Source organism: Malaya genurostris, chromosome 1 (assembly GCF_030247185.1).
Source record: "Malaya genurostris strain Urasoe2022 chromosome 1, Malgen_1.1, whole genome shotgun sequence".
Lineage (NCBI taxonomy): Eukaryota > Metazoa > Arthropoda > Insecta > Diptera > Culicidae > Malaya > Malaya genurostris.
The window spans coordinates 18,694,862-18,721,911 of NC_080570.1; the positions used below are offsets into that span (position 1 = coordinate 18,694,862).

The 27,050-nt window shown below is 38.2% G+C and overlaps 1 protein-coding gene across 2 annotated transcripts; it reads right to left on the minus strand.

Annotated features, from left to right (window-relative positions):
• Positions 1–2,833: 2,833 nt before the first annotated feature.
• Positions 2,834–25,931, minus strand: LOC131434181 (mucin-2). 2 transcript variants are annotated; one of them, XM_058600843.1, is made up of 6 exons: positions 25,798–25,931; positions 21,372–21,669; positions 18,771–21,307; positions 14,661–15,637; positions 14,508–14,591; positions 2,834–12,796 (listed from the first exon to the last, which is right to left on the minus strand). In XM_058600843.1, exons 2-6 carry the CDS (start codon positions 21,573–21,575, stop codon positions 12,552–12,554), a joined length of 4,047 nt encoding a protein of 1,348 aa, XP_058456826.1. In that variant the 5' UTR covers positions 21,576–21,669; positions 25,798–25,931; the 3' UTR covers positions 2,834–12,551. The 2 variants fall into 2 exon arrangements, with proteins under 2 accessions (XP_058456826.1, XP_058456821.1); XM_058600838.1 differs by lacking the exon at positions 25,798–25,931 and adding an exon at positions 23,754–24,157.
• Between the last annotated feature and the right edge of the window lie 1,119 nt (positions 25,932–27,050).

The window sequence follows — 27,050 nt, forward strand, 5'->3', positions numbered from 1 at the left end:
TCATTAAAGTTTACTTTTCGTCTTTGACTCATCAGTGCGTAGCAGTTTATGTTGAACTCAACATAAACCGCTAGGCAGACCGTAATGTTAATGCTATTTGCAAAACACTTTGCTATTACACCGTAGTGTAATGTATAAACGGTAGAAACGAGCAAAACAGTTCATTTCAAAGAACTGTTCAGTGATGCAGAGTTCTATTAAAAGAAGTAGTTCTCGAGAGCCGTTCGTTCATTCTTTTCATAGTTAGTTAGTTTGTTTAAAGACTAACCGAGACCCGTCCTCTTCGGAGTCAACCGTTTTTGAAAAAGATTGAGCGAGCCTATAAAACGAAGGTCCACGACATTGAACTGATGAACTACCGTTCTAAAAAAAGAGCTATTGGTCACTCATTCTTCCAAAAGATTTAGTCATTTTGAACCGTTCGCGAACGAACTGCCCGTCTCTAATAAACTGACGTTTCGGACGAAACTAGTTTCGGCTTACTAGCCGTACACATAAGTTCAACACAAACTGATGAGTCAAGGACGAAACGTAAACTTCTAGGAAAATGGGTATGTGCACCTTACAATATTTTTCCCCTTTCAAATTACAACAAATATTTTATATGTGCTTTCCTGACAAATTTTTGAAAAAAAATTTCACAGCAAATTCAATTAAAAAAATTTGGTTCAAATGAACGAATTTTAGGTGACGTTAATAATTGTAGCGCTTTAAACTTTTTAATTGAAATAGTTTAGCCGAAAGTTAACGCTTTTGTTTGTTGAAGTCAAACATTTTTTGTATGTTCCTTAGAATAAAACGATTTCTTTCAAACTATTTTGCAAGGTAATTATTGATACTGCTTTTTGCCTTTCTCTATAGAAAGGTACTAGAATTGCTGGAAAAACCAGCTTTAGAACAGAACCTTGGAGACCCATAGTGTTATATACCATTCTACTCAGTTCGACGAAATCGGATAATGTCTGTGTGTGTATGTGTGTGTGTGCACTTTTCGAAGAAATTTGTACCGCTCAATTTTCTAAGAGATGGCTGAACCGATTTTAACAAACTTAGGCTCGTTTGAAAGCTACTATTGAGCCATTGGTCAAGTTCGAAGATCAAATGACTGCGACTTCTGCTTCTGGAGATACAACGGCATATGTGACGTATCTGACAAAACGCGTTATTTTTTTACCGCGCAAGTTTCTCGGAAATGGCTTAACCGATTTCAACCAGTCTAGGCCCGCTTGAAAGCTATTATTAAGCCATCGATCAAGATCGAAGATAAAATGGCTGTGACTTCTGGTTCCGGAGATATAATGGTATATGTGACGTAACCGACAAATCGCGTTATTTTTTTACCGCGAAAGTTTCTCGGAGATGGCTCAACCGATTTTAACAAGCTTAGGCTCGTTTTAAATCTACTTTTGAGCCATTGATCAAGTTCGAAGATCAAATGATTGCGACTTCTGCTTCTGGAGATATGATGGTATAAGTGACGTAACCGACAAAACACGTTGATTTTTACCGCTCTTATATATAAGGGTGCCAATATATTGGGATCACCTCTAATTTCGTAAAACGCTAGTGCTCAAAAGTTTGAGCACATCGAGAAATAATCCTCATGTAAAATTTGAGCTGAATCGGGCTTGGGAAAGGGGTGCTGGCTAGCAGTTAAAGTTTGAAAATTTTCGATCTTGAAAAAGCACCATGAAATTTCTGAAATCGAAAATTTTTTTCGATGCCAAAAATCTTAAAATTGCATGAAACGTCGAGATTTAGCGTTATCTAAAAAAAATATTTTTTTGAAAAATCAAATTTCTAGGACGTGAAATTTTGATATTTTTAGTCCCAGAAAGTCGATTTAAAAAATTTTTTTCGAGATAACACTAAATCTCGACGTTTCATGGAATTCTAAGGCTTTTGGCATTAAATTTTTTTTCGATTTCGGAAATATCCACTAAGTCAACTATAAGGATTTTTTAGATTAGCATCACTCTTCGCGAAGTCAAAAATCAAAACGAAACATGAGCCCAAATTAGTGTCAGAAATTATTTTATAAAAAGATAAAAAAAAATCATGAGACTATTTTGAAGAAAGAGAAAGGCATTATCACACCACTAGGTGGATTAGGAAGGGTTTTTTTGTTTGGGAGTAGATATTGACATTACTTCGTATCGCGTAAGGCGTTCTTATTCGATTGATGATGATCGAGTGATATATTGCCAGTAATACGGCTGTCTATTAAAAAAAAACACAATGAATTAAATGTATGCATTGACAGCGAACCTCCCGACAGCCGACTGTCCGGAGTTTTATGAGTTTCGGAAGAAATTTTGTATTTTAGTAGGAAGCACCTATTAATGCAAAATGCGATAAAATTGCAATGTATTCTCGTAAGAGTAAAACTACTTGGCGAACGATCACAATTAGGAATATAGGATACAGGGAATAAATAATATTATTAAAAAGAATGATTTTTCGAAGCTTTTTTTATCATTTGTTAAAAATCAGTAAATAAGTGATGGACCTGACATCAACATGTACAATTGTTCACTGAGCAGAATACAATAATATAACGTTAGAATTACAGAAATAAAGTTACCTGACATGTTTAATGCCCCGTTTACACTTCTGCTGGCTGCCAGCATGCTGGCGTCATTGTACTGCCCTCTTAGGAAAAAACGTTCAACTGTGGTCCAATGATCCAAAGTATTAGACCAACGAAGGACCATCGTTGAACGTTTTTTTCCTCAGAGGGCAGTACACTGACACCAGCATGCTGGCAGCCAGCAGAAGTGTAAACGGGGCAATAAAGGACAGTTTGTCGACATCGGAAGGAAGGAAAACAAAATTTGCACATTTTCACATTTTATTATAAAAATTTAACTCCGGCAATGCAATTCTGTTCATTATTGTGTTTTTTTTTGTTTATTTCTTTTACGCTACTCTACTATTACTGCTCAGTTAATGTGTTTTTTCGCAAACGATGATTGTTTGGTTGATGTGAAATGCTTTATTGCGAAAAGGTAATCTTGTATGCAGAAGATGCTGTAATAACTAGTAAAGCTTCCTCGTAGTTTCTTATTTCGTAGCTCTAGTTAGTGGGACTATTCTGTTAACACTGTTATCGTGTTCGTTCCGTTTATATCTCAGCTAACAATCGGTGTTCCAGTATGACAATGTCCACTTACTCATCTTTTGATAATATTAGATGACGCCAACGAAGCCTATACGAAAAATTTTCACTAGAACTAGCGCGAAAATACTTTCGTTTTAAACTATACATTGATTATAATTACAATATCGTATGTTTTGTTATGAATATAAGCATGTGTGTACTAGTTCCTTCTACTCAAGCCGAATTCGAAGGCTCCTCAGTATTTTGGTATATACTTTTTTGATATATACGAAGGTACATACAGATTTCGATTAATACTATCACCTGACTGCAGAACTTTATTTTTACAACTTATGACAATAACCACGAAGACGGCCAAGAACTGTTCACGATTAATTTTTCCTATACTGTTCGTTTAATTTAAGTAATTTACATCCATTTCAAATTTCGTTATGGAGTTTTTTTTTCACTAGCTCAAAGTTCGACTGTTTGGTGTGATCAGACTCTTACCTCGATTTTCCAAAACTAGTTGCATCTGCTGTATGTGCCATAAAAATCCGATAACCATAACCATTCTAATTGTTGGGTTCTTTTCTATTTAAAGGAACTAGGACCCCAAATCTAAACAGCACATTTACTCAAAGAAAATCGCTTGCATAATTCAATTAGGAGCACTTCGATCTGTCAGACCCTCTTATTTTTATTTTCATTTTGACAATATTTTGTTTGTATTCGATACTTCGTGTAAATCCCACCTATAATACGCCTACTGTTTGACTTTAACATACGATTTTCAGTTGTAAAAAAATTTCTCGTGCATCGCAAAAATCCGACCAACTTGCACGCCGAGTCGTCGAAATGGTTGAATGTGGCCGTAATAAAAGAGTTCAGAGAACGTTGGACAACAGCCAGGGTGTCTAAATCGGAAGGAAATCGAAAACCGCAAGTCGCAAAGTCGTCGAAACGAACGACCAACTTTTTCAAGCGAAACTCAAAACAGTCCATCCTAGTCCGCGTTTTTATTACCAACCAGCATAGAGCCGTTGGATCACAAATCGCATTTCCGATCATTTCTTCGTCGTAATATCGCCATACAAAGCACACGCACACAATTTAGGATACCAGGGAAAAATTTTATTTGTTAATACTAAATACAGATCAAAGTTAAAACTAGCTCAAGGTGGCTCAAGAGTCAAGAAAATCAGTGTATTTGTATTTAACCATACAAACTGAACATGACAAAGACTGCGCTACAAGTCTAGTTAAATTTTATTTTAAATACATCCTTCAAGTCCAAGTGCATTTTATCTTTTAGCAATATTTCACTTGTAATATGATCGTTTCGGAAGCGTCTTTTTGTTCACTACCACTCAGCTTAACTTCTTTCGTATCGACCGTAGACAATTCACGATTAGGGTGGATAAGCTGCGAACAAAGCAACAAAATTGTTCCGTTCTGTTTTGGCTGCATCTTGTCATTACGGAACAAAAATCATGAAGTGATATGCCGCGAATTACTTCCAGGGGGAATGTTGGGCAATCGTCTAGCGAAACTTGAAGGCGGGGTTCAGTTTAAAGGGCGGGTAGGGTCTAACACTTTTGAAAAATCATTTATTATTTTCTTTATAGGAAAACATTTGAAGAATTTTCTGTGAAATTTTCAAACCTATTGGAACGAAACTCTGGAGGTTATTGACCTTTATCTATGGCTATCTCATTCTACGAAGAGGCAAGAGTTCGGCGCACAAGCCCAAGATTTCTACTTCGATTGACTTCAAAACTTGACAAAACATTCTTGAAATGTTTCGTTATAATAAATTATAAAAGAAAAATATGATTTTTTGAAAATGTTAGACCCTACAGGCTCCCTGGAGTAATTAATTGTTTCCATTGATTTTATAGACAAAAACCTTTAAACGCGTTTTCCTCGAAAGCAGGTTTTGAAGTCCGTGTCCATCGTCATTCAAAAACTACTGCACCAATTTTTTTCAAATTTTGCACACACTTTCTACATATAAAAAACAGACCCCAACGTTTTCCTTTTAGTTGTTTGTTACTTTGGGTTGGTTTAACAGCTACAAAATGGTGGATATTTTCGCAAAAATCGTAGTTTTCCCTTTGAACAACCACCAAAAATTTAAAAACACTAAAAAAATCAAACAGAATCGTTGGGGTCTAGAAAAACTTCTATTCTAATTATGCTGTGTTCATTTCGATAGTCCCACGATAAAAGGGCCTAACTGCAAATGAGAGCCTCTCTTTGTTTACTTTCTCTTTTGTTTATTACGGAGCCATTATTGCAAATTCTATAAAGTTTCCAATATAAATCGAAAGCTTGTAGTTTTACCTTGAAAGTTTTGCGAAAAGTAAAGCGTCAAATATAAAATCTGTTCGGTAAATCGAGAAAGAAAAAGTAAACAAAGAGAAACTGTCATTTGCAGTTAGGCCCTTTTGTCGTGGGACGGTCGATTTGTTCACTTTTGATTAGTCTGCGCTGAGTTACAGTGGACACCGCAAATCATGATTTTTAAGAAGCGTTCTCAAAAATACCTTTTCACCGACTTATTTCTCAATATTTTTCCACGAAGAAATTACAAAATGTTGTTCGAATGATGCTTTTTATCAAGCAAAATATTTAAATTTATTTTGCTGAACGATAATTCTGGAAAAAATTCGCAAAACTGATGATTTTTTTTCATTGTTTAGACCCTAAGCAGACCCTGTCAGCTTGGAGTGAAATCAATCTTCAGCTCAGCACCATCATCATGGGTATGCAGTGCTGCTATTTTGGCGCGCACGAATTTGACATTTCTCTCCCCTACTTCTATATACACTGAGAAAAGAACCATAGTAACCGCAAACTGTTTTTCATTGTCATTTCTACTATACGCTAAAATAGTAGCAAAGAGCATGATATATGACTATTCACCATCTGTATTGTAGAAATTACTAGACAACAAAGACTACGACTTGACTAAACTATTTGTATTAATGACTTTTCTGGCATGGTCATACTGACAATGGTAGTCATCTCAAATATAAGAACAAATAGTTAAACTCACAATTTCTAGTAAGGTGAAATTGCTCTTGAGCCTTGATATATGAGAAGCGAAATAGTTATTGCTACCATGTGAATATGTTCACAGTATAATAATGTTACCATAAATAGATACATGGTTTGATAGACGATTATGAAGTTTGAAAACACTATTCATGTAGTCCATATCAACAGAATTTATGTAGTAATCACATTATCGTGTATTTTTTGTTTTTTAACCGACTATGTATTTCATTTGTGCTGACTATACAAATTGTCAATAAACGAATGTTCTATGTTATTGTCACATAAAGTTACAATATAACAGAAAATTTCGTACGTGGGTAACACATCAGTGATTGATATGAAAAAAATATTTTATATGATGACTTTGTGTAATTTGGTAGGTCTTGCAGGTGAGGAAAGTTTGTAGCCTTAATAGTTTCTGTCATTGAAATTCAATGTTTCAACCATTTTTCCGGCAACGGCTACGTTTTCCAGTGAAATCAACGTCTCGTATACGATTTATCATTCATTATCGGTCGCTGTAGAAATAACATCCAACATATCGCAGGTGGGTAACGAGGTTTACATCTGGACTTGGCTATTAATTTCTTTCATGCTGCTCATTCCTGCTTCAGGAAAAAATCCACCGGACATCAGAGCCTTTGATCAACTGCTGCTACCAAACAATGCTCCTCAGTGTCCACGTTGCTATTCAACATTCCACTAGGCATGTCATCATTTAATATGATGTGAAAATAAAATAAAATTCCATGAAACTATTTTGTTGTTCTTGTTCTAGAATTCAAATTCATAAAACTTTTTAACATTAGCTCATGTTCTGCTGATCTTCAGCATTGTTGAAACAACCACTGCCTTTAGTTTCGAAATAACTAGAAGTGAAATGTTAAAAATACCATGGCTCTGGTTATAGCGAAAACTACAATGTAAATAAAGATTCGGTCATGGTTAGCCTAACCATCTCAATCGTATTGGTTATTCATACAATATACTGTTCAATATTACTATTCTAGAGCCGATACCATTTATAGTAAACATGAACTTGACTATCGTTGAAATCATCTGATTCAATAGTCGGCTGAAAACCACTATACTCGCATGGTCAGGATGGCCCTCTATATAGTAACTGTTACCATTATATTTTTCTGAGTGTACGAGATTGGATGCGGACTCGCCTGAGGGCGCCATGCTCGCAAAAAAACGATGTTACCAATGATTTGTTCGGGAAATGTGAGAGCTGTATATCTTGTTAATTTGATGTCTTTGCCCTAAGGCAAACTGGTAATCTGCAGCGAGAAAAGTGACCACCAAGTCTGAGCAAAACTTGATAGAAGCAGTTAAAGCAAATGCCCGCCTAGCGATTATCAACGGTTCTGTTATTGTCGGGACTCTTGCCATACAAAACTGGTAGAACCGTTTTTAATCTGTTCTACATTTTTAGCGCCTTTAGTTTTTTTTAATATGAAGTCTATGTGAAAAAGAATAACGTGAGAAATCACACAATTTCGTCTGGGAAATTCTGACAGTAACCGGAATTCATCCAGGCTTCTGGCGGTTGCCAAAGTCCTCACAAACAGGTGGTTGCCGAGAAAAAGTTGATCAAATGGAGCTTCCTTGAATTTCTGTATAACTGGTGACCTTGCTCAGAGATGTTTGGTTCACAGATTAAACTGTATTTCATAGATTTTCACAGATTTCTGAAATCGATCACAGACTGGCAATGAGTTGCAAAAAGTAATCAATTTGCTAGGGAAAACTGAGAGAAAATGAATATCCGACAAAGCGGTTGGAAGTAGCGAGACCTTGTCTTGCTTACCAAAATGATTCCGATCAGCTATTTTGTAACAGGAAACGTGCACATATTCTGCATAGACTGTTTTTTGGCTTGATCACAGATTTTTGAAAAAATACAAAATGCAGACTTTTGAAATTGTCACGACTTTTTTGTTTTGTTCGCCAAGTCAGTTCAGTGTATCATACTTTATAGAGAAATTGCTGCCAGCAAGACCATATTTACTGACTGCATATTTTTTTCGGATTTTTTATTTTTTGCAACACTGGCTGAAGATATTTGAAATTTTTACCTGGCATCTCTGGTAACTGGAGGACGTGAAAGCGAATTAGCGGCCTTACACGAGAATTATTATTGTCACTTTTAATGACAGCTAAAGTAATGACATTCCAAATTTGTATGGTGAATTGGTCATTACTTACCCTTACACGTTCAATAAAAATGACATTGCTTTTTAAAGCTTGCTTCAAATAGAATTGGAACAAAGACAATTGCCTGTATTTCAGTTATTTATTATTCAATTCAAGATCTTTTTTTATACAAATGTAGCGTTTTCTTCATTCTTTTAAGAAAAAGTACGGATAAAATTATTCGTCGCGGTTTCGAAGGAATTCTCAATAGGGCGGAAGAACTGGGGGCAGTTGGGTGGGTTAAGGTTTTTCGGAACAAACTGGACCCCTTTCTCTGCATACCATTCTTGAACAACTTTGTTGTACTGACAGCTTGCCAAATCTGGCTAAAACATTACGGGATGGTCGTGGGATAGAATGAAACGGCAAAATTCGTTTTTGGAGACACTCTTTTTGGTATAGTTCCGATGTCATTGTCTTATTTGTAACGAAAACTTTCGTTTTTTGCCACAGCTGCAAATGCCGTGCCAAATCATAAATTTTCTTGCAAATTTGTCGGCAAAAACAAATTTAAATTTGGCTGGAACATCCCCCCGAGCCGTTGCCAAGTAAAATTTTTGACCTGGGATTTGCCCGAAGTCATCCTTGACATAGGTTTCATCGTCCATCAGAAGACACCCGTCGAACTTGGTCAGCACCGGGTAGTTTCCGAGCACGAATTTTGACCACACTATTCTGTTTTATGATCCGATTTGGCAGTTTGCTAGCTCGATACGACTTGATTCCTTCCCGGAGTCGAGTTCTCCTCACGGTACTATGGGCAGCATCGAATTTTCTGGCCAAATCACGGTCCGACAGATTAGGATTCCTCTTAATCGTCTTCAAAATCTTACCACGCAGTTTCCGGTCGACAGTTTCACTCCGACGATTGGCTTGAGGCTTTCGAATTGTCGTCAATGTTTCCTTATACCGTTTGATAACGCGCCATGTGGTATTTCTGAGCATTTTCAGCTGTTTAGCTAGCCTAGATGCAGACCATAATCGATTTTCCAAATAACTGTGCACATTTTTTTCCCTTCTTTCGGCTTCCATGTTAATTGTTTACAAAGTACATTCGATTTTCGGAATGTCAAAAATCATACGTGAAGCTGACAAAATTCCCAACACGTGAGCGCCAAGAACTTCATAATCCGTCCACCAGGAGCGCCACAATATGAGAAAAAGTTTGTTCCAATTCTAAATGAAGCAAGCTTTAGTAATTACACTTTTAATGAACGTGTAAGGGCCGTTAATAATGTATGAACCTTGTTCCGCAAGGTAGTAACTTAGGACCCTTGCTATTTGTAGTATTTTTCAACGATGTTGCATCAATATACGCAGATGATTTGAAGCTGTATCTCGCCGTTCGTAGAATTGAGGATTGCCAACGACTGGAAGATTTTCTAACAAGGTTCGCAAATTGGTGCAAGGAAAATAAACGTATTATCAATGTAACCAAATGCCAAGTTATCACATTTCACCGGATTCTACGTCCCATTATTCTCGACTATAACATTGATGAAACAATTTTGTCTAGAGAGACTCAGGTGTATAATCTTGGTGTACAACTGGATGCCAAACTGACGTTCGATGTCCAGCGGTCGCTAGTTATTTCAAAATGTTCCCGTCAGCTGAGATTAATCTCTAAAATTGCCAAACACTCCAAAGATCCGCTTTGCTTGAAGGCTTTATATTGCTCACTCGTCCGCCCGATTCTGGAAAATGCTTCAGTAATCTGGTGTCCGTATCAAATATCGTGGAGCCTCAGACTTGAACGTGTTCAGAAACGCTTTGTTCGCATGGCAGTTCGATATTTGCCTTGCGAAATCAATAAACGGGGAGATTGATGCTCCAGAATTGCGCAGCAAAATTAGTTTTCGAGTACCAAGCAGATCATTGCGATATAGGACTCCACTATAAAAAAGACTTTCACAGGACTATATTTGGAAGTAACGAACCTATAACTGCGTGCACACGAGCTTTTACTTCTGTTAAAACAATTTTTGAGTTTGATCTGTCAAAATTAGTTTAATACTTTCTTTGCCGGTACGTTCACACGTTCCGTCGTTTCCGTACCAAAATTCTGGGAATAAATTCAAAAGTCAATTCCAAAAATCTCGTACGGAGTTCAGATCTGAAATTCATATTTTAAATTTTGTTTCAGAGTTCTGAAGCTGAATGGCTGAACCTGAAGTCTGGATTTGAATTCCATACATAAATTAAAGCACTAAATCCAGTTCTAAAACATACCCAGGGGGTATGTTTTAGAACTGGATTTATTAGAACTGGGTTCTAAAAATCTAGTTCCAGATTCCCGAGCTAGGATGTATTTCCATACTCTTAGTTTTATCTATTGAATCTGTATTCTGAAATTATAACTAAACTCTAAATTAAGTCCTCACCACGACATTCATTTCCGTCTAACGCACAAGAAGAAATGATCGATCATCAACCATGGCTCATCTTTTGTGCTAGTCCAGTTGAACATCGGGACTGAAACTACCTCAAAACCGTAGTCCGTGTGCGAAAAAGGCAAGCATGTGTGATAAGTTTTCCTCATTGTTTCTAAAAGTTTGAGAAAATTTAATTTTTGAATTGTTTATGGCTATCTCACACTGTTGAGAATTTAATCATAAATTGATAATATTTCTGATGGCATGGAGAAAGAATTATGTTGTTTTTGTTACATTTAGTACAACTCAAGATATTCACGATTAAGTTCTACTCATTCTTCCGCAGAGCACTAACACGATATGAAGATACATCACCATAGGCTGTGCTAGCTAGTGCCAGTTGGAACATCGATCAAACATAAGTTCAATGGAAGAGAGGAATTGATTGCCCAATTCAAGCCAAGTTTAACCGCAAAATCAAAAGTATAAGGAAACTAGAATATCGTCACTATATCCAGTGACTCGAAAGTCGTCAGACTGTTGCCGCCTGTCATCAATAACCAATAACTTTTGAATCCAATCTCGTAGCTGGATTGAGGCTAGATGGTTCAGAATTATCGAATGTTGATAGCGACATTTTCTTTTCTTTTGAAGTATGGTACACTAAGTTGCATTATTTTTACTCGAATTTTTATGGCACATTTCGCTGTTTTTCTTTTATCTATATGCTGAAATTTGAACGATATTATTTTTTTCCGAAACGTATTAAGTTTTTCTTTGGCCACGTTCGGAAATGTCTTTCCATCGTTTCCGAACGTGAAGACATTTCCGAAAACTGTCCTTCTATTTTCGAAAAGCATGCAGAAAAGCAATTATTATACCGAACTGTTACTCCAAGACTGCAATATCACACCTTCCTGGGAACATTATCCCAATGATTGCCCGAATTGAAGTTTTTTTTCTGTTGCACTTGCCTTTATCAATAGTTTTTTTTAATAATGGATGGAATCAGCTGACAGAAGCCATGTCCTCAATGTTTATCTCATAGTTATGCCAGTTTCTCTTTATCATTCCTACAACTATCTTGAGCAATGAGTTGAACTTTTCAGAAGGGTGGTCAAGAACGAACGAAAAGACTGTTAGAATTCGGATAAAATCAGAAACAAAAAGCAAAACAAAAACAACTGTTTGTAAATTTCCACCTAAGGCAGAAAATTATTATTAACCTCTAGATGTATGGATGTCCTGTGTTACTTTTGCCGTATGTTCAGAGCGTGAATGCGAATTGAAAAAAAATTCCAGTATCCTACCGAAAAACTAAATACAACCTAAAATCTAACTAATCAGAAGATATAATAATAGCAAACTATATTATGTTTTTACGATGCACAAATTCACAGAATTCGTTTTGTATATTTTTGTTTGTTATGAAGCGTATTTTGTATCAAATAAGGTCAAATTACTGTTTCCACTCACCTAGAGCGTCAAGGGATTTGAATTAAAGCATAATCGATACATAAAATCTCAACCTAAAATGTTTCTCGCTTCAGAGAAGGCATGTGAATAAGATCAATGCCTAATTCGTTTTTGCCTTACACGGAAGAAGATAGAAATAATCTAACTTAGTAGGAATATACAAGTGCGCCTGTAAACACTCGTTTCAAAATAACTATCTACATACACTTTTATTTCGACCGAACAAAAATATCACTTTCCAAACCAATCAACGAAAAAAAAAGCAAAGCGTTACTCTATTATAGTCATACTCGCGCTTACCCCTGTTCCGTTCAGATCATTTACGCATTGCTCCCACCCACTCACGTGTGTACCAATCCACGAATCTCGTTGGTGTTCGGAGATTGCAGCATCTGCTCGGAGCAGATATCCGACCCGTCCAGCATTTCGTCGTCCACGTTGTCGAGAAAGTCGCCTAAAAAGTTAGCGGACTCGACCGTCATATCCTCGAGGGATTTCACATGCTCACCGACGACTTCCAGTGCCCGCTCCAGGTCTTCCTCCTCCTGCTGGGTGGACTCGAATGTGGGACCATTTTGTTCTTGTTCTGCAAAAAAAAAACGGAAGGGGAAATTAAGCGAACGGGATTTTATAATCAGTATAATATTTCGATATGATCCCTGATAATTAATGAGCTTCTACTATTTACCAAAACAAAATGAAATTTAATCAATAGAATCCGGAACCATAAAAACCTCCAAGATGATACCAAACACAAGCGACAAAAACCACATATGTCTAGGTTTATTCGTTATTAGAGATGGGCAATTCATTTTAAAAGAATGAATGAACAATAGTTTTGTTTTCGAGAATGGTAGTTCCTTTGTTTAAACGTTAAAAATCGCAGAACCTGTTTTTTTGGTTCGCTCAACCCATTTTTCGAAAACGGTAGTTCTCTAGTAAGCTGCTTCATCACGGAGCCTCTGTTCTTTTGTGGGACTCTTTTTTTTTGTTGCTCGCTTAACCTAACAAAACTACGTTCTCGCTCAGTCTTTTCAAAAGAACGAACGAACGGCTCTGGAGAACTAGTGCTTTCAATAGAACTCTACTTCACTGAACGATTCTATGAAATGAACTGTTTTGCCCATCTCTATTCGTTATCCATGGTTCATCGTAAGCTTGGTTTTTATGACTCAACCAAATTCGAGCTAGTTGCAGCGAAGTCGAACAGCAAAATTTAAACATTATATTAAGCTTTTGGAGAATGCATATCAGTGGACTCAATAACCTTTTTCCGAAATATCGATGATGAGGATGGTTTGTAATCCTCGGAGAAATTCTATCAAGTAAGCACTAAGGGAATTGTACCAATAGCGATCTCATTTGTTGAACCACCTTATTATTATTTCGCGATTGTGATTATTGGGTTGTGAAAAGATGTGCAAGCGATCCATTAATCAAATCTTATCTCTTTTGCAGTATTTATACCATATGCTGACCAAATCATATTATCTTTGCTGGGGATCTTTGGGAAACTGCAAACGGCGTGGACAACATCGTCTATAATCTGCACACCTAGTAGTTTGTTTGCATGATAAATGTAGTTGCGTTGCAGATTGCTTAGTACTTCTCTAGACATTCGTTACTTTCATTCAGTTCCATACTAATCCGAGAAGCGGTATAATCGAAGTCAGTTCGTATGGCCATCAACTAACATGACGTACAAACTCTACTAGTTGTTATTCAAATTTTGATGACGTCATACGATTTTGACAAATTTGTGTTAATTTTGGTTGAATCCGAAGAATATGTTTAATTTTTGGTAGGAACACAAGATCTTTCGTTTGAACCTAGGATTGGGAATATCGGTTCTGCCATCTCTGAGGAAAGTGAGATCTTTTTTTTTGAGTATATGACTATTACCTTCCTTCGTTGATCGAAAACTGGGAACCAGGATAAATGGAATCGGTTCGTTTAGCTGCCTACTGATAATAACTACAGTAGTTCAGAGGACAATTTAGATTTTTTTACGTTTTTTGATTTGCCACTTTAGTGACGGTACCAATTTTTTAACACACTTCAAGCGTTATTCACACTAGGCCGAGACAAAATATGTTTTTACTCTTTCAAGATCTATTTCCTCTGGAATAATTTTTAATACGCGCGAAGTTTTGAATTGCCATAATGCATTTTTGAGCAAAATTTGCTATGAAAAACCCCAATAATTTATTTAAGTTCCACATCACCAGTCCGAAAATCGCATTAATCTGATTCTTGAAGTTCTATTATGGAATGAAATAAAATGGCACAAAACTTACCACTAAACAGTAACTCATTAAATGCATCGGGTGGCAGTTGACTCAGCACGTTGTTCAGATTACCAATCTCGAATGGAATTTCCTCTGCAATGAAGGTTACGAAAAAGATTAGTCTCGACTTACTATACGTGTATACTTTCTTTCCAATCGTACCTATAACATCCTGAGCCACCATCAGCTCAGATTCCGATAGACCACCAACACCGGTGTCCTCTGAGCTCGCGTAAGCCGAGCTGTTTTCGCATATATTCAACAGGTCCTGTGTGCTGTTTCCAATAACCTGATGAACCTGCTGCTTCTGTGGTTGTTGTTGTAGTTGCTGTGCTGTGAAGTTCAGCATCAGATCATCGTTCCGGTCAATCATTGGCGGCTGCTGCTGTTGTTGACGCAGGTTCTGGTGGGACTGCGTTACCACCAGTGTTGGTTTTTGATGTTGTGTTTGTTGCTGGTAAGAGTGAATAGATAGACGCTGTTGCTGTTGCAACGGAATGTTGACGTTGCGGGTGACGGTTTGTGATATTCCGCCCGTTTGGGTATTGCTCGGTAGTATCTTGTTCTGTTGATAGATAACGTTTCCCGATTGACGGAACGTGTTCGTCTGTGTAGCGATTTTTTGATCAACGCCAGACGATGCCCCGTACGCTGGTGGAGGTAAGGTTGGTTTTGAATGGATAATACTTGAATATTGTTGCTTGTAGTGCTGTTGGTGCAGTGCCAGCTGCTGCTGCAGCGGTGTGAGTTTTTTCTTCTTCGTTTTCTTCTTTGCATTGGTCACCGTAGCGGTGGGAGCTGTTCGGTTTGTTGTCGGAGATACCGACGTGACAACCGTGGCCGATTTCGGCATTTTCTTCTTGGCAGCAACACTCGCAGCAGGTTTCTTCAGCATTTTTACTTCGGCGGTCATTTTATCGTGATTATCGTGCTTCCAGGCATGCTCGCGACACAGAATCAGATCGTGATTGAGATTAAACACCGGCACCCGGCACTGGCTATTGTCGGAGAACTTTGCCGTGCACTGCTGGAACAGCAACTGCTCGTGATTATCGGTAATATGCTGATAACAGTGGGTGGTGGCCAACAGTGCCTCTTGATTGCAATCCGGTCGCTGGCATTTCGGTAGTTCCGCACCGCTGAAACGAAGAAAGAGAAAACGATTTTCAGTAACTGTTTGTTGTTGCTGTAGGTCTTTTGTTTGTTGGAATGGAACTCGTTTATTCCACTTTTTTGATTCCGCTATCCGGTTTTGTTTGGCAACTTAAAGGCAACCGTTAGAAATAAACGATATTTCGGTACATGAATTTTATTTTACCAAAATTATGCGAATTTTTACCGGACGATCGGCTGTACGCAAGTTTCAGAATATTGTTTCATATCACATTTCAATGGAATTTTGTGTTAAAATCTTTTAGAAACACATATTGAAATTCGAATGAATATGTAAATAAACCACCTTCAGCTAAAGTTGGCACTCTAGTTGTGCACTTAGCATAAATAATGGGGTAAAAAATATTTTTCCCCTTTCGAATTATCACCTTCAGCTGTCGAATGGTGTTCATTAAGATAATTTTGTGAGGTTATGTCAAGTTCTTGCAATACCTAACCTAAGCCAGTGGTCAATGTTGCCCAACAAACAATTTCTGACCGTTTATAAGCTATGGGAAAAAATCAAAAGTGTGGAAAATGGATGCCACATGGATTGAATGAAAGACTAATAGAAAACCGAAAAAAGCACATGTTAAATTTTGCTTCAGAGACACGAATGAAAATCAGTTTTGCATCGAACTGTTACAGACGTTGAAAGATGGATTTGTTTTGAAAATCCTAAATGGAAAAAATATGGATTTATTCGAGACAATCATCAACGTTGACTGCAAAACTAGATAGATTTGGTTTGGTAAAAAGGTAATTCTCTATGTTTGGTGGAATCAGAAACATGTACCATGAGCTTCTAAAATCAGACGAAATTCATATTTATTGAAAAATTGTGTTCAGCGACGAAGTCAACAAGTAAAATTACCGCATCTGGATTGAACACCAATCATAGGCATTGTAAGAGCTACCAATGAATCCCAAAAAAGTCACTGTTTGGTGTGGATTATGGGCCGGTGGCATCATCGGGCCGTACTTCTTCAAAGGCGGGCGGAACGTTACTTGGAATGGGGAGCACTACTGTGTGATGATTGACGTTTTTTTTTGCCCAAAATGGAAGAATTGGACATGCTTGACATGTGGTTTCAACAAGACGGTGCCACACCCCACACGGTACGCGAAATAATAACCAAATTGAGAGCCGCCTTCGGTGAACAATTTTGATCTCACCTTTTAGGCCCGTCTTTGTACTATTTCTTGTTAATGGGCCATGTTAAGGCTCATGTCTACAAGAATAAACCAGCAACTATTGACGCACTGTAGGCCAACATTGAAGCTTTTATTCGTGAAATACCGGCCGATATGTTGGAGAGAGTGTACCGAAATTGTACCTTATGCATGGGCCTTTTGAAGCAGAACCGCAACCAATATTTGGCAAAATCGAAAGCTGGTGATCGCATATTGCAAGTGTTGTCAAAACATACCTTCAAATGCTGAAATAGGAAGTCGCAAATTCACTCGCCATAAAACCCATATATAGCCCCTTTAGTATGACCTTTCTGAGAAATGGTTCACTCCATACAAAGACTTGCGAAATGGCATCAATTCGTGGATTGACTAGAAAACACGATTTTATACCTTTTTTATATATATAAAAAATAGCTCGACGAACTGAGCAAATGTTTCGGAGCCAAATGAAACACGATTTTTTATGTTGTTACATACAATTGTTTCTAAGTACTAAAAAGACTGTGTACAGCATCTTTTTGCATGACATTTTGACTCGAACTCGGTCCAAGTTCGTTCGTTTTTTGGTAATATAATCGTTCGAATATGACATATGTAAACTAAATGATGGCAGCATTTTCATGTTGAAAGTAATTCCATAATTATTTTGATTTAAACTACTTACAGTAATAAATACTGGAAGAACATAACTTCCATATACTATTCAACTCAGATCGTCGAGATCAGTAAATGCGTGTGACAAATAATTTCACTCAATTTTCTCGGAGATGGCTAAACCGTTTTCTACAAAATCAGATTCATATGAAAAGTCGTATACTCCCAAATAAGGTTCCTGAATTACATTTGATTCCGACTTCTGATTGCGGAGCCACAGGATGATATGTGAAACGTAATTAAAACATTTTTTCTCATAGATAGCTGAACCGATCTAAGATTCAAATGAAATCTAAGATACATCTATGATTAAAATGAGAGATCCCAAAATCATTTAAAACATCTTATTTTTTAGTCAGATCCGACTTTCGGTTTAGGAGATACAGGGTGGTTAGTAAAAAAATGTCCATTTTAAATTAATTAGGTTTATCGGGTTGGCAGATTCGGATAGTCGATTATCAAATAATTTTTTTTTCAGTTTAAGTGGTATTCAGTTTTCGATTAGGAAGGTAATCAAAAAAATTTATTCGCACTACAATTTCTCAAAGATGTCTACACACTCCTTAGGGGAATTTAACTGATTTCGGCTAAACCCATTTTAAAATTCCGGTTCCAGTATCGAATCGTTTCTCAATGCTCAATCATTTTCTCAAAAAGGCCAAATCGAGCTTCAAAAACAAAACTTCAAATTAAAGGATTTATGGTTCCATACAAAATTGATGAATTTTATCCGATTCAGGAATTACAGTTTTAAAATTCATACAGATATAGAAAATGTAAATTGTTTGGCTTATTAATTCATGGCCATACGGGAAATGCGGGTGACGACCACAATTTGAATGAAATTCGTTGTCACAATTTTCTCCAATAATATAATGATTTCAGAAAAAATGCCTCTAAATTTACTTGTGAACCCAATATCAATAAGATATAGATCCCGTTAAAATGATAAAGATTCCAATCTACCTAGCAGTATTCGAAAATAGATGCGACTAAAGGAACAAGTGAACGTTAAAAAACGATTTGATTCAAAATTTTTCAATACTACTTTCTCATTGGAAAATCCGTTAGGAACTGAAGCCGTTACGAAAGTACTTAGAAGAAATCAAAATTTGCTTCTATTTCTTTCAGTGCGGCTTCTCCAGGTTCGACAAGAAACTTCAGTTGGTAGGATAGTTAACAGATTTTTAGATTCAAATGGAGCAGCATTTTCGCGTTGGAGAGTTTAGACTTCGTGGACTTCGTGATAGAAAAAAAACATTTTCAACTTACCCGTTTTTCATCAGCAGCTTTTCCCGTCTTTTGTCCAGTCGTGCTATCATCTTACACGTCTGCTTGAATCGTTTCCGCACTGGCTCGATGCTACGTAAGCTTTGCGCGTTCCAATATTGAATCGCCTTTCGGCGCAAGGATGACCGCTTCAATGCCAGCCGTTCATCGCGACTCAGTACCTTAAGATCGTCGTCATCCATCAGCAATTTTCTGATCGCTTCTTCTTTCGCCGATTTGCGTCCCTTGCGTGGTGGTCTCATCGGATAGGCAGACGCTTCCGCGTCCAGCTCGCTGCCAACGAAGGTTTCCTCGAACCAAAAGTCCTGACATAAAGGACCCTCCTCTAGCGTGGCAAGGCTCACGCTATCCGGTGCGCAAATATCGTAGATGTACGAACCGGGTGCGTGCCATTCTCGGTTCATTGGAACTGCTACTGCTCCCGGTGGTTTCCACTTGGGAAATCGCACTGTCGGAACTGCAGGCTTGGCTGTTTCACTACCTCCAGCAGATTCACCGGTCTCTTTCTTAACCGACGGTATCCTTTGCAACGTTTCGTGATGCGACGATTTGCTATAGGATCGCTTGGTACGTTTTGTACCTTGCGATGATTGGCTCGTCTGACGTTTTGGAGCTGCCTTCGGTGTGACGGTGGACGGATTGCTACCGCTGCAGCTACTACTACTGCTGCTGCTGCTGTTGCTAGAGATGGTGGTTGTGGTAGTGGTGGTGGAGGTGGTGTTCGTCGAGACGGTAGTAGCAATTATCGTCGGCGCTACCGGAGTTACAAACGGACTACTACTAGAAGTCGAGGCAACCGGAACTTCCACAGGAATCGGCACGGGTACCACAACCGGCTTCGCTATGGCAGGTCGCTCTACTTTAGGGATTTGTTTGGGAATCACAAACGAAGGAATTGTGAAACTGATGTCATCTTGCAGAATTGGTTTCGGTAGCGGTTGTTTTGGTAGCGTTTGCAGTTGGGGACGCGTTTGCAATTGTGGTTGAACCGGAATCGGTTGTGGTTGCGTTATCGTGTGTTTTTGTTGTGGTGGCTTCGGTGGTGGTGGCGGCGGCGGTTGTGATTGGGTTTGTGGTTTTGACTGCGTTAATGGTTGTGACTGGATTTGAATCTGGTGTGGTCGCGTTTGTTGTTGTTGTATCTGCGCTTGCAGTTGCGCTATTGTTTGTGGTCGCGTTTGCGTTTGTTGTTGTAGTTGCGACTGCAGTTGTATTAGGGTTTGTGTTTGTGGCCGCGTAAGCGTTTGTATTTGTGTACGCGGTTGTAACTGTATCACCGGGGGAAGTTGTGATCGTATTTGCGATTGTATTTGTGGTTGTGTTTGCGGTTGTAATTGCGTTAATGGCTGTGCTTGTGTTTGCGGTTGAGTCTTCGTTTGCGTTTGCTGTTGTTTCTGTTGTTGCAGTTGCGGCTTCAGAATCGATGTGGTCGGTGTTTTCGAACGTTGGATTGTAGCAACGGGTATTTTGGGAGGTATTTTCAGAACCGGCGAGGACAGCACCGTTATAGGAGACGGCACTGATACTACCTGAGCGACAGTAGAAGTAGTGGCAACGATCGTACTTGTCGTCTTGAGACTCGTTTGGCTTGTCGGTGGAGAAGTTCGCCGAATGCTAATAGCGGTTTTGGGGATTGTTGGAAGTGACGGCAGCTTGACCGCTGGAAGAACTGTAATGTTTTTAGTCTGGGCAGTTGCTTGCAAGACAGGACCTGTCACCGTAACAGTTTGCGGACTCTTGTTAAGTAGAGACAGATTCTGTTTAACCAGTGAATTCCGAAGGGCTGCTATGCTAGCCGGATTCGAAATGTGGGTTGCCGCTGCCAAACTGTTGCTGCTGTTTGGTGTGTGAATATAAATTTTTCCCTGAGACTGCGGTTGAATTAGGCGAATTTTTGCTGGTGATATGGTTTGAATGATGGGACCTGTAGGGGTGATGGCCGTCCCTGTCTGTGCGACCGGTGTTGGCGATGCAGCCAATTGTCCTCCCAGAAGACTGTTATTGGAATGGTTTAGATATCTTCGAGCGTCGGGTGTTATGCTTGGTCTCCCTCCAGCGGATTGTTGTTGTTGTTGTTGTGGTTGTTGCTGCTGCTGCAATTGCAGTTGTGGCTGGGGATTGGCACTTTTAACTATTCTGATAGTTTGAAAAGTTCCAGTAACAGGGGACACATTTACGTTTGATTTAGTGGCGAGCACCTGTCGGGTAAATTTACCCATCTGCTGGGGGGATATTTGAACCTGCAAAGGTTTCGTAAATACTGTTGTCGGTCTGGTTGTTGAAGTAGTCGTATAAGTAGCAAATGTGGCCTGGGATGACGTGAAGCTCGCAGCAGGTCTCTGCACGATTGTCGTAGCCTGGGGCACCGACACCGAAACGGTCCGAAAAACCGTTCCACTTGGACATGTTGTAAATGTGGCCCCATTCAATCGAGGCTTGTTCAACACTCCTAGTGGTGACTGCACCAGGGTCACTTTTATCGGTGCTACCTTCGGCGATGCCACGGAAACGCGTTGTTGCTGAATGAAAAAAAAATATTGTGAGACCTATATCTTACTTCTATTAAATTGAGCATGGACATACCTGTGCGACATGGTTTATGCCACTGTTACTAGTAAGAAGACTAGTGCCAGCTTGTATCACCGGTAGTATTGTTGCAGTATTTCCGCTAGTGCTGGTGCTGTTCTGAGGGGGTTGTTTGTACAAGGGAGTAGCTGTTTGCAAAGGTGTCGACTCCGTAAAAGTGTACGGATCTTCCTGTACCCGTGATGCCTGCTGACATGACATGTCCTCTGAATTCCGTTTACCACCACGTGCAATCCACCAATGGTTCGTCTAGCGCCTGGAATACAGCTATACAACACTGTTGTATAATGAATCCCTGTAGAGACGGAAAATTACATAAATTGAAATTAATATCGGAGGTTTGTTTCGCACAGATACCGTAGTGACTGTATAGTCACTCTAGTACAGATAACAGATTGACAATTTTCAGCGAACTAGGCTAACTCTGTTGATATTAGCGATCTAGTTAGCCAAGCCACTGTTTTCACTAGAAGCAAAATCTGTCAAATTTATATTTTTTTCGAACCTCAAAACTGCTTTCGAGCTGTCAACGCTATGTCGCGTAGTTCCGGCTCAGTGTTACCAAAGGTTCGTATTAAGCATTAAGTAATTCACATGTAAAAAATTCGTTTCGATTTCCAGTATTTCTGTTGATTTTGTACATTAAGAAGCCGAGTAGTCAGATTTGACTAGAAATTGTGACTCCAAAAGAAACAGTACCTTGAGAAAAAAAACGTCATTTCTGCGCTCATTTTACGCATAATATGAATGTTGAACAGTAAACAGCTGATGTCCAATAGTTTCAAGAGGTTAGAAATTTGACATTTGAATATTAATTGCTTTGAGTTTAAAAAAAACCCTGTTAATTATAACCAATAATGTGTTAACTAAGCACGGGAAGTTTCAGTTTTTTGTCTTAATTGGAAAAAAGTGCAGCTGAAGTGCATCAAATGCTTGTGGATGTTTATGGTGATAGTGCTCATGAAGGGAATGGTTTCGATGCTTCAAGAAAAGAGATTTCAGCGTTGAGGACAGGCCTCGCTCTGGAGAACCAAAAAAATCGAATACAAACAGTTGAAGGCATTACTCGATGAAAATCCAAGTCAAATGCAGGATGAGCTTGAAGAATCATTGGAAGTGACTCAACAAGCCATTTATGTATGTTTGAAATTCATGGAAAGAATTCAAAAACAAGCCAGTTGGGAGTCTTATGAAATGAAACCGAGACATTGAAAGAGGAAATTTTTCACTTGCGAGCAGCTTATTTCCAAGGAAACAATAAAAAGGTTTTTCACAACACCAATCCGAATATTCATGGTTTTGGATGTTCTGCATCTAGATACGATCTCTAAAGTCTTATTTTGAAATAAATGTATTCTTGACCCAAAAAGAACGGACCGAAATAATTTATACTTCCTTTCTTATAGAGCTAAGAATGCATCAGAATTTACCAGTATGACTGAATACCAACTAATCCAACAGTACGAACTATCAAACTTATTTGGCATAGCTGCTGCAATGAGGACAGTCTCACGATCAGAGAACAGGAATTGCCAATTAATCTCACATAATATTGACAACAGTTACGAAAACACGAGCTCGAGCGTGAAAAAATACATTATTGTTTAGTTAGTATTCGTGATGCCAATGTAATTCAAGTAATTTACATGCCGACTGCCGTCAGCATCAGGGCAGGGCAACGTCAGACTACACTAACGGAGTCAATTCATGAAACGTTCAAAGCGACAGAATCAACCAACATGCTATGCTATTTTCACGTCGTTTATTAAGCGTCCAGGACGGCACCAACCAGATCGTAACCAGCCGGTAAGTAAGCGCACACACAAGAGTATCTACAAAAATAAACTAGATTGAGAGCTGGAGAATTCGATCTGTCGATTGTATGCTGCGAACGGTGACAGTGGCATCTTAGCTCTAGCAACCGCAAACGCTCCTCCACACTCACTGTATGCTGAGTATAAATTCAAGCAAACTCGTTTGTGGCCGCTGCTCAAGACAAGTGGTGTAGCAAAAATTCAGCGTTTCTCACAACTGTAAAATTGCTGAAACAATAAAAAAAAACCTTTCCACTCTTAAAAAACAATCAAGCAGCGGTATACGTAGGGCCAACAGTACGGCTAAGCTTGCGCCGCTCTCACAATACGAACAACCTACAATCAGTCACTATTATCAAAGTAGAATCGACTGCAACCGATTCACAAACTACGGAATTTTTCTCCACTGTCCTTTGGCAATAGTTCGATTCAAGGGCATTAAAAGCCAAGTATTCGACAATATTTGATGAAGCACGGGAGCTTACACCCCGGAAAAAAAATCTCTTTCTGCCGTACACTCTTACCCACTCATTCTATTTCTTGCAATATCAGTGAGTCAGCTCACCTCTTCAGCGCTGGGTCTGTACGCCAGTTTCAGCAAGCTGGTATGTTTCTCGAGCCGACAGGAAAAAGTGTTCAATTTTTTGCGTTTCGTTTGCTATTTTCTTGCTGCTGCTGTTATTGCCTCTTCCTCCGCAGCTCAGCAAAAGTTTACACACAGCACAGCAGAATATAATCGTATGACGACTAGCCTATCCACCACTCGAACTGCGATGAAAGGGCAAAAACTGGAATTCGTCCAGGATTGCTGGCGCGGGCACAGATTCGTCAACTTCCACTATCAAACGTTACAATAAGACGTAAAGCACCGGAATAGCAATATTTACTCCATTTTGGGTCACTTTAAAATGCGAATTTTCGCAAAATTTATGCTCGGTCCCGAAAATTTTCCTCCTGAGCTGTCAAATCTTCAAAGAAACACAGCGTGAGTGACATCAAATGAGCGACTGTGAATCAGACTGACAGATAATAGGTGAGTGGAATAAAATGCTCGGCACTCATATACACGTTGATTCTAAATAGGAACTTTAGGAGTAAACACATATGTTCCAGCATTCTAGTGTTCTTCGATTCTATTTTATTTCGATTATAGAAGTTTAAACCTTTAGGTCATTCACCTTTTCGAGCCAGCAAAACTGTCTGACCCTATGTTTGGGTTGGGAATCGAACCCAGGATAATGCATGTGGAACGATGGTTCAAAATGTGACGGGATTTACTTTAACTTGTTATGTTTAGAATTGCTCTGCTCATAATCATGTGACAATAGTACTGCTAATACAGCCGAAGTTTGTTAGTTTGGGTTAGAGAGTTAGTACACAGGGATTTTTTCAAAAATCTATGTTCACCCCACAAAGTCTGTGCAAAATCTGTGTTTTTAAATTGCATAGGAACATTGTTGAACGGAAACAAACTGTGAAATTTTTGAATTTATGCAACATATTGTTTCACTGATCTGTTAGTGTAGTATATTGATTCGGGACCATTAATAAGAAAAAAAAAATATGCGTCCCTCCCGATATGTAGCAGTCAGGTATTCTACGATACGATTCGCTGTATGTAGTGGCGACATAATCGATATAACCGATACCGGCAGTATAATGTATTATTAGTTTTATTTATTCATTCTATTCTATTCAAACATGCTTTAATGTTTGTTCAAAAATGAATCGATCTATATTACAAACCGAAAATATCTATGAACATTACAAATCGTCAAATTAGTTTTACTTTTACTTCCGTTTTAACGGTATGACTGGAAATATTGCTGGGATAAAATCTTCCGATATGTACTAAAAAAGTTATACATTAAACTGTAAACAGCATTTGTTTGCCGAATGGATCATTGTTGTTTGCGACAGTTCGAGTTATTTTCGAATTTTGAAATAAATCTTACGAAAAAGTGAAACCTTCACATTCTGGTTTCGATGCAATTTGGTTTTATATTATTCGACGACTATACCTCATCATAAGTAAGGTATTATAAATCGAAGTTTCTTTAGGTCTTATTCTCTTTCTTGATATTATTTTACAATTTATTTTTGTTTCTAAATTTAAATCCTTTCCATTTGCATATTTTGAAATTGGCCGTAATTAAATACGAATTTAACTGCTTGAAGTAAAATAACACTTGAGATGTAAATTTCTGACCAAGTCTTTGCGAAATGGTTTACAGTATTTTTTTTTTCTTTTTTTTTCTAAAATTTGTTATATTTTTGCGGAAGCAACGATTAGAAACCAGTTAACTCCAACAATTACATTATTATTTAACAATTATAATTGTAATATTCACATTTGGAGTTTTCAAAAATTGCTGTTTACTAAGATTGTAAGTAGAACCAGAATATCTAATTGTCACATACGTTTTTTGTTCGGAGAAATAAATCGGATGCATGTTTTCGTCAAGCACCACCCTAACGGGGTTTGGTCACTCACAGATGCTTCGGTACCGCACCACTCAACAGTCGCTCTCCTACGCAATGCTCGAGTATCATATTTGTTGCCGTTTGCGATCAAAGTTCACCGTTTTTTGGCTAATTAAAATACTTACATGAACTTTTTCAGTAGTAACGTCTATCCAGCACAATATTCTCTCCAAACCGAACAGTTTACTCTAGTGAAAGTTAGAAAAATCAGAACCGACGGTAGTCGCAGGAACAACCTACAGTCCAGTCAATGCGGGAAGCATATTATGCACTCATTTTTGACACGCGACGCGAGTCAATAAATTTTGAGAGCTTTGACGTTTTAAAACATTGAAATTGTCGGACTTCCGACACTACACTGTACCAATGCGCTTTATGCTATTCGTATAATCCCCACATTATCAGATCCGAATCAATTCCGAATCGGCGAGAAATTTTCATTCGGAATTTCATGTGGAAATCATAATGGATTCCGAATCAATTCCAACTCCAGTGCAACAACCGATTCCGAATGAACCGGTTCGCCTACAACCGGTTGATTCGGAAATCATTCGGAATTGAGTGAGAAGATGCGGACTGAATTGTCAATTCGTCTTCTTCTTCTTCTTTCCTGATTTTACACGTTTTCGTGCTGATTTTCAGTTTATTTTTTAACGAAAACATTATATAACTGAATATAGAAGTGTAAATCTTCATGTTTTTCGGATATACAGAACTAGTAAATAACCAGTTCTTCTTAGAATCCCAACATAAACTATTGAAATTCGCTGGAAATTAACAAAACGGCCTACCTTAGTCAGCATCATCCATTCCTCTAGCTGGAGTGTAGTGAAATGGCTTAAGTCGCATAAATTTCACACTAACACATTCATAAAATGAGCGAATATTCAATGACATTTATAATGTCACTGTCAATCAGGTTCAGGGCGAAAATTCTAGCACTGAACCGATCGAGCACTAAAAAATCATGCAGTCGAGTAAGATTTCATTGCTCATTCCGTCATTTCGATAATGTGGGTCCGATTGGAATAATTTAAAAAAATTAACAAAAGTATTACATAATCATTGAATTTTGAATTTTAAACGAATTTTTTTTTGTACGAATGCATTCGAGTTGAAATGAAGCCCCATTTCTAAATTTACGAAGTCGTGATTCGAAAAAAAAATCGAATCTATTTTATGTCAGTAGAATTCACAATTTTGTAGGATTTATTAGAGCTGCTTTTTTCTGTTATAATTTCCAATTTCAGTTATATAATTGTCGTTAATCATGCGTCTAGATCTAGAACACTCCTAAACATGCTTTCCCGCGAATTATTTTAACTTTCAGCTAAAATTGGACAATCGAGCAGTGATTTTTTATCGAGTTCACTAAGTC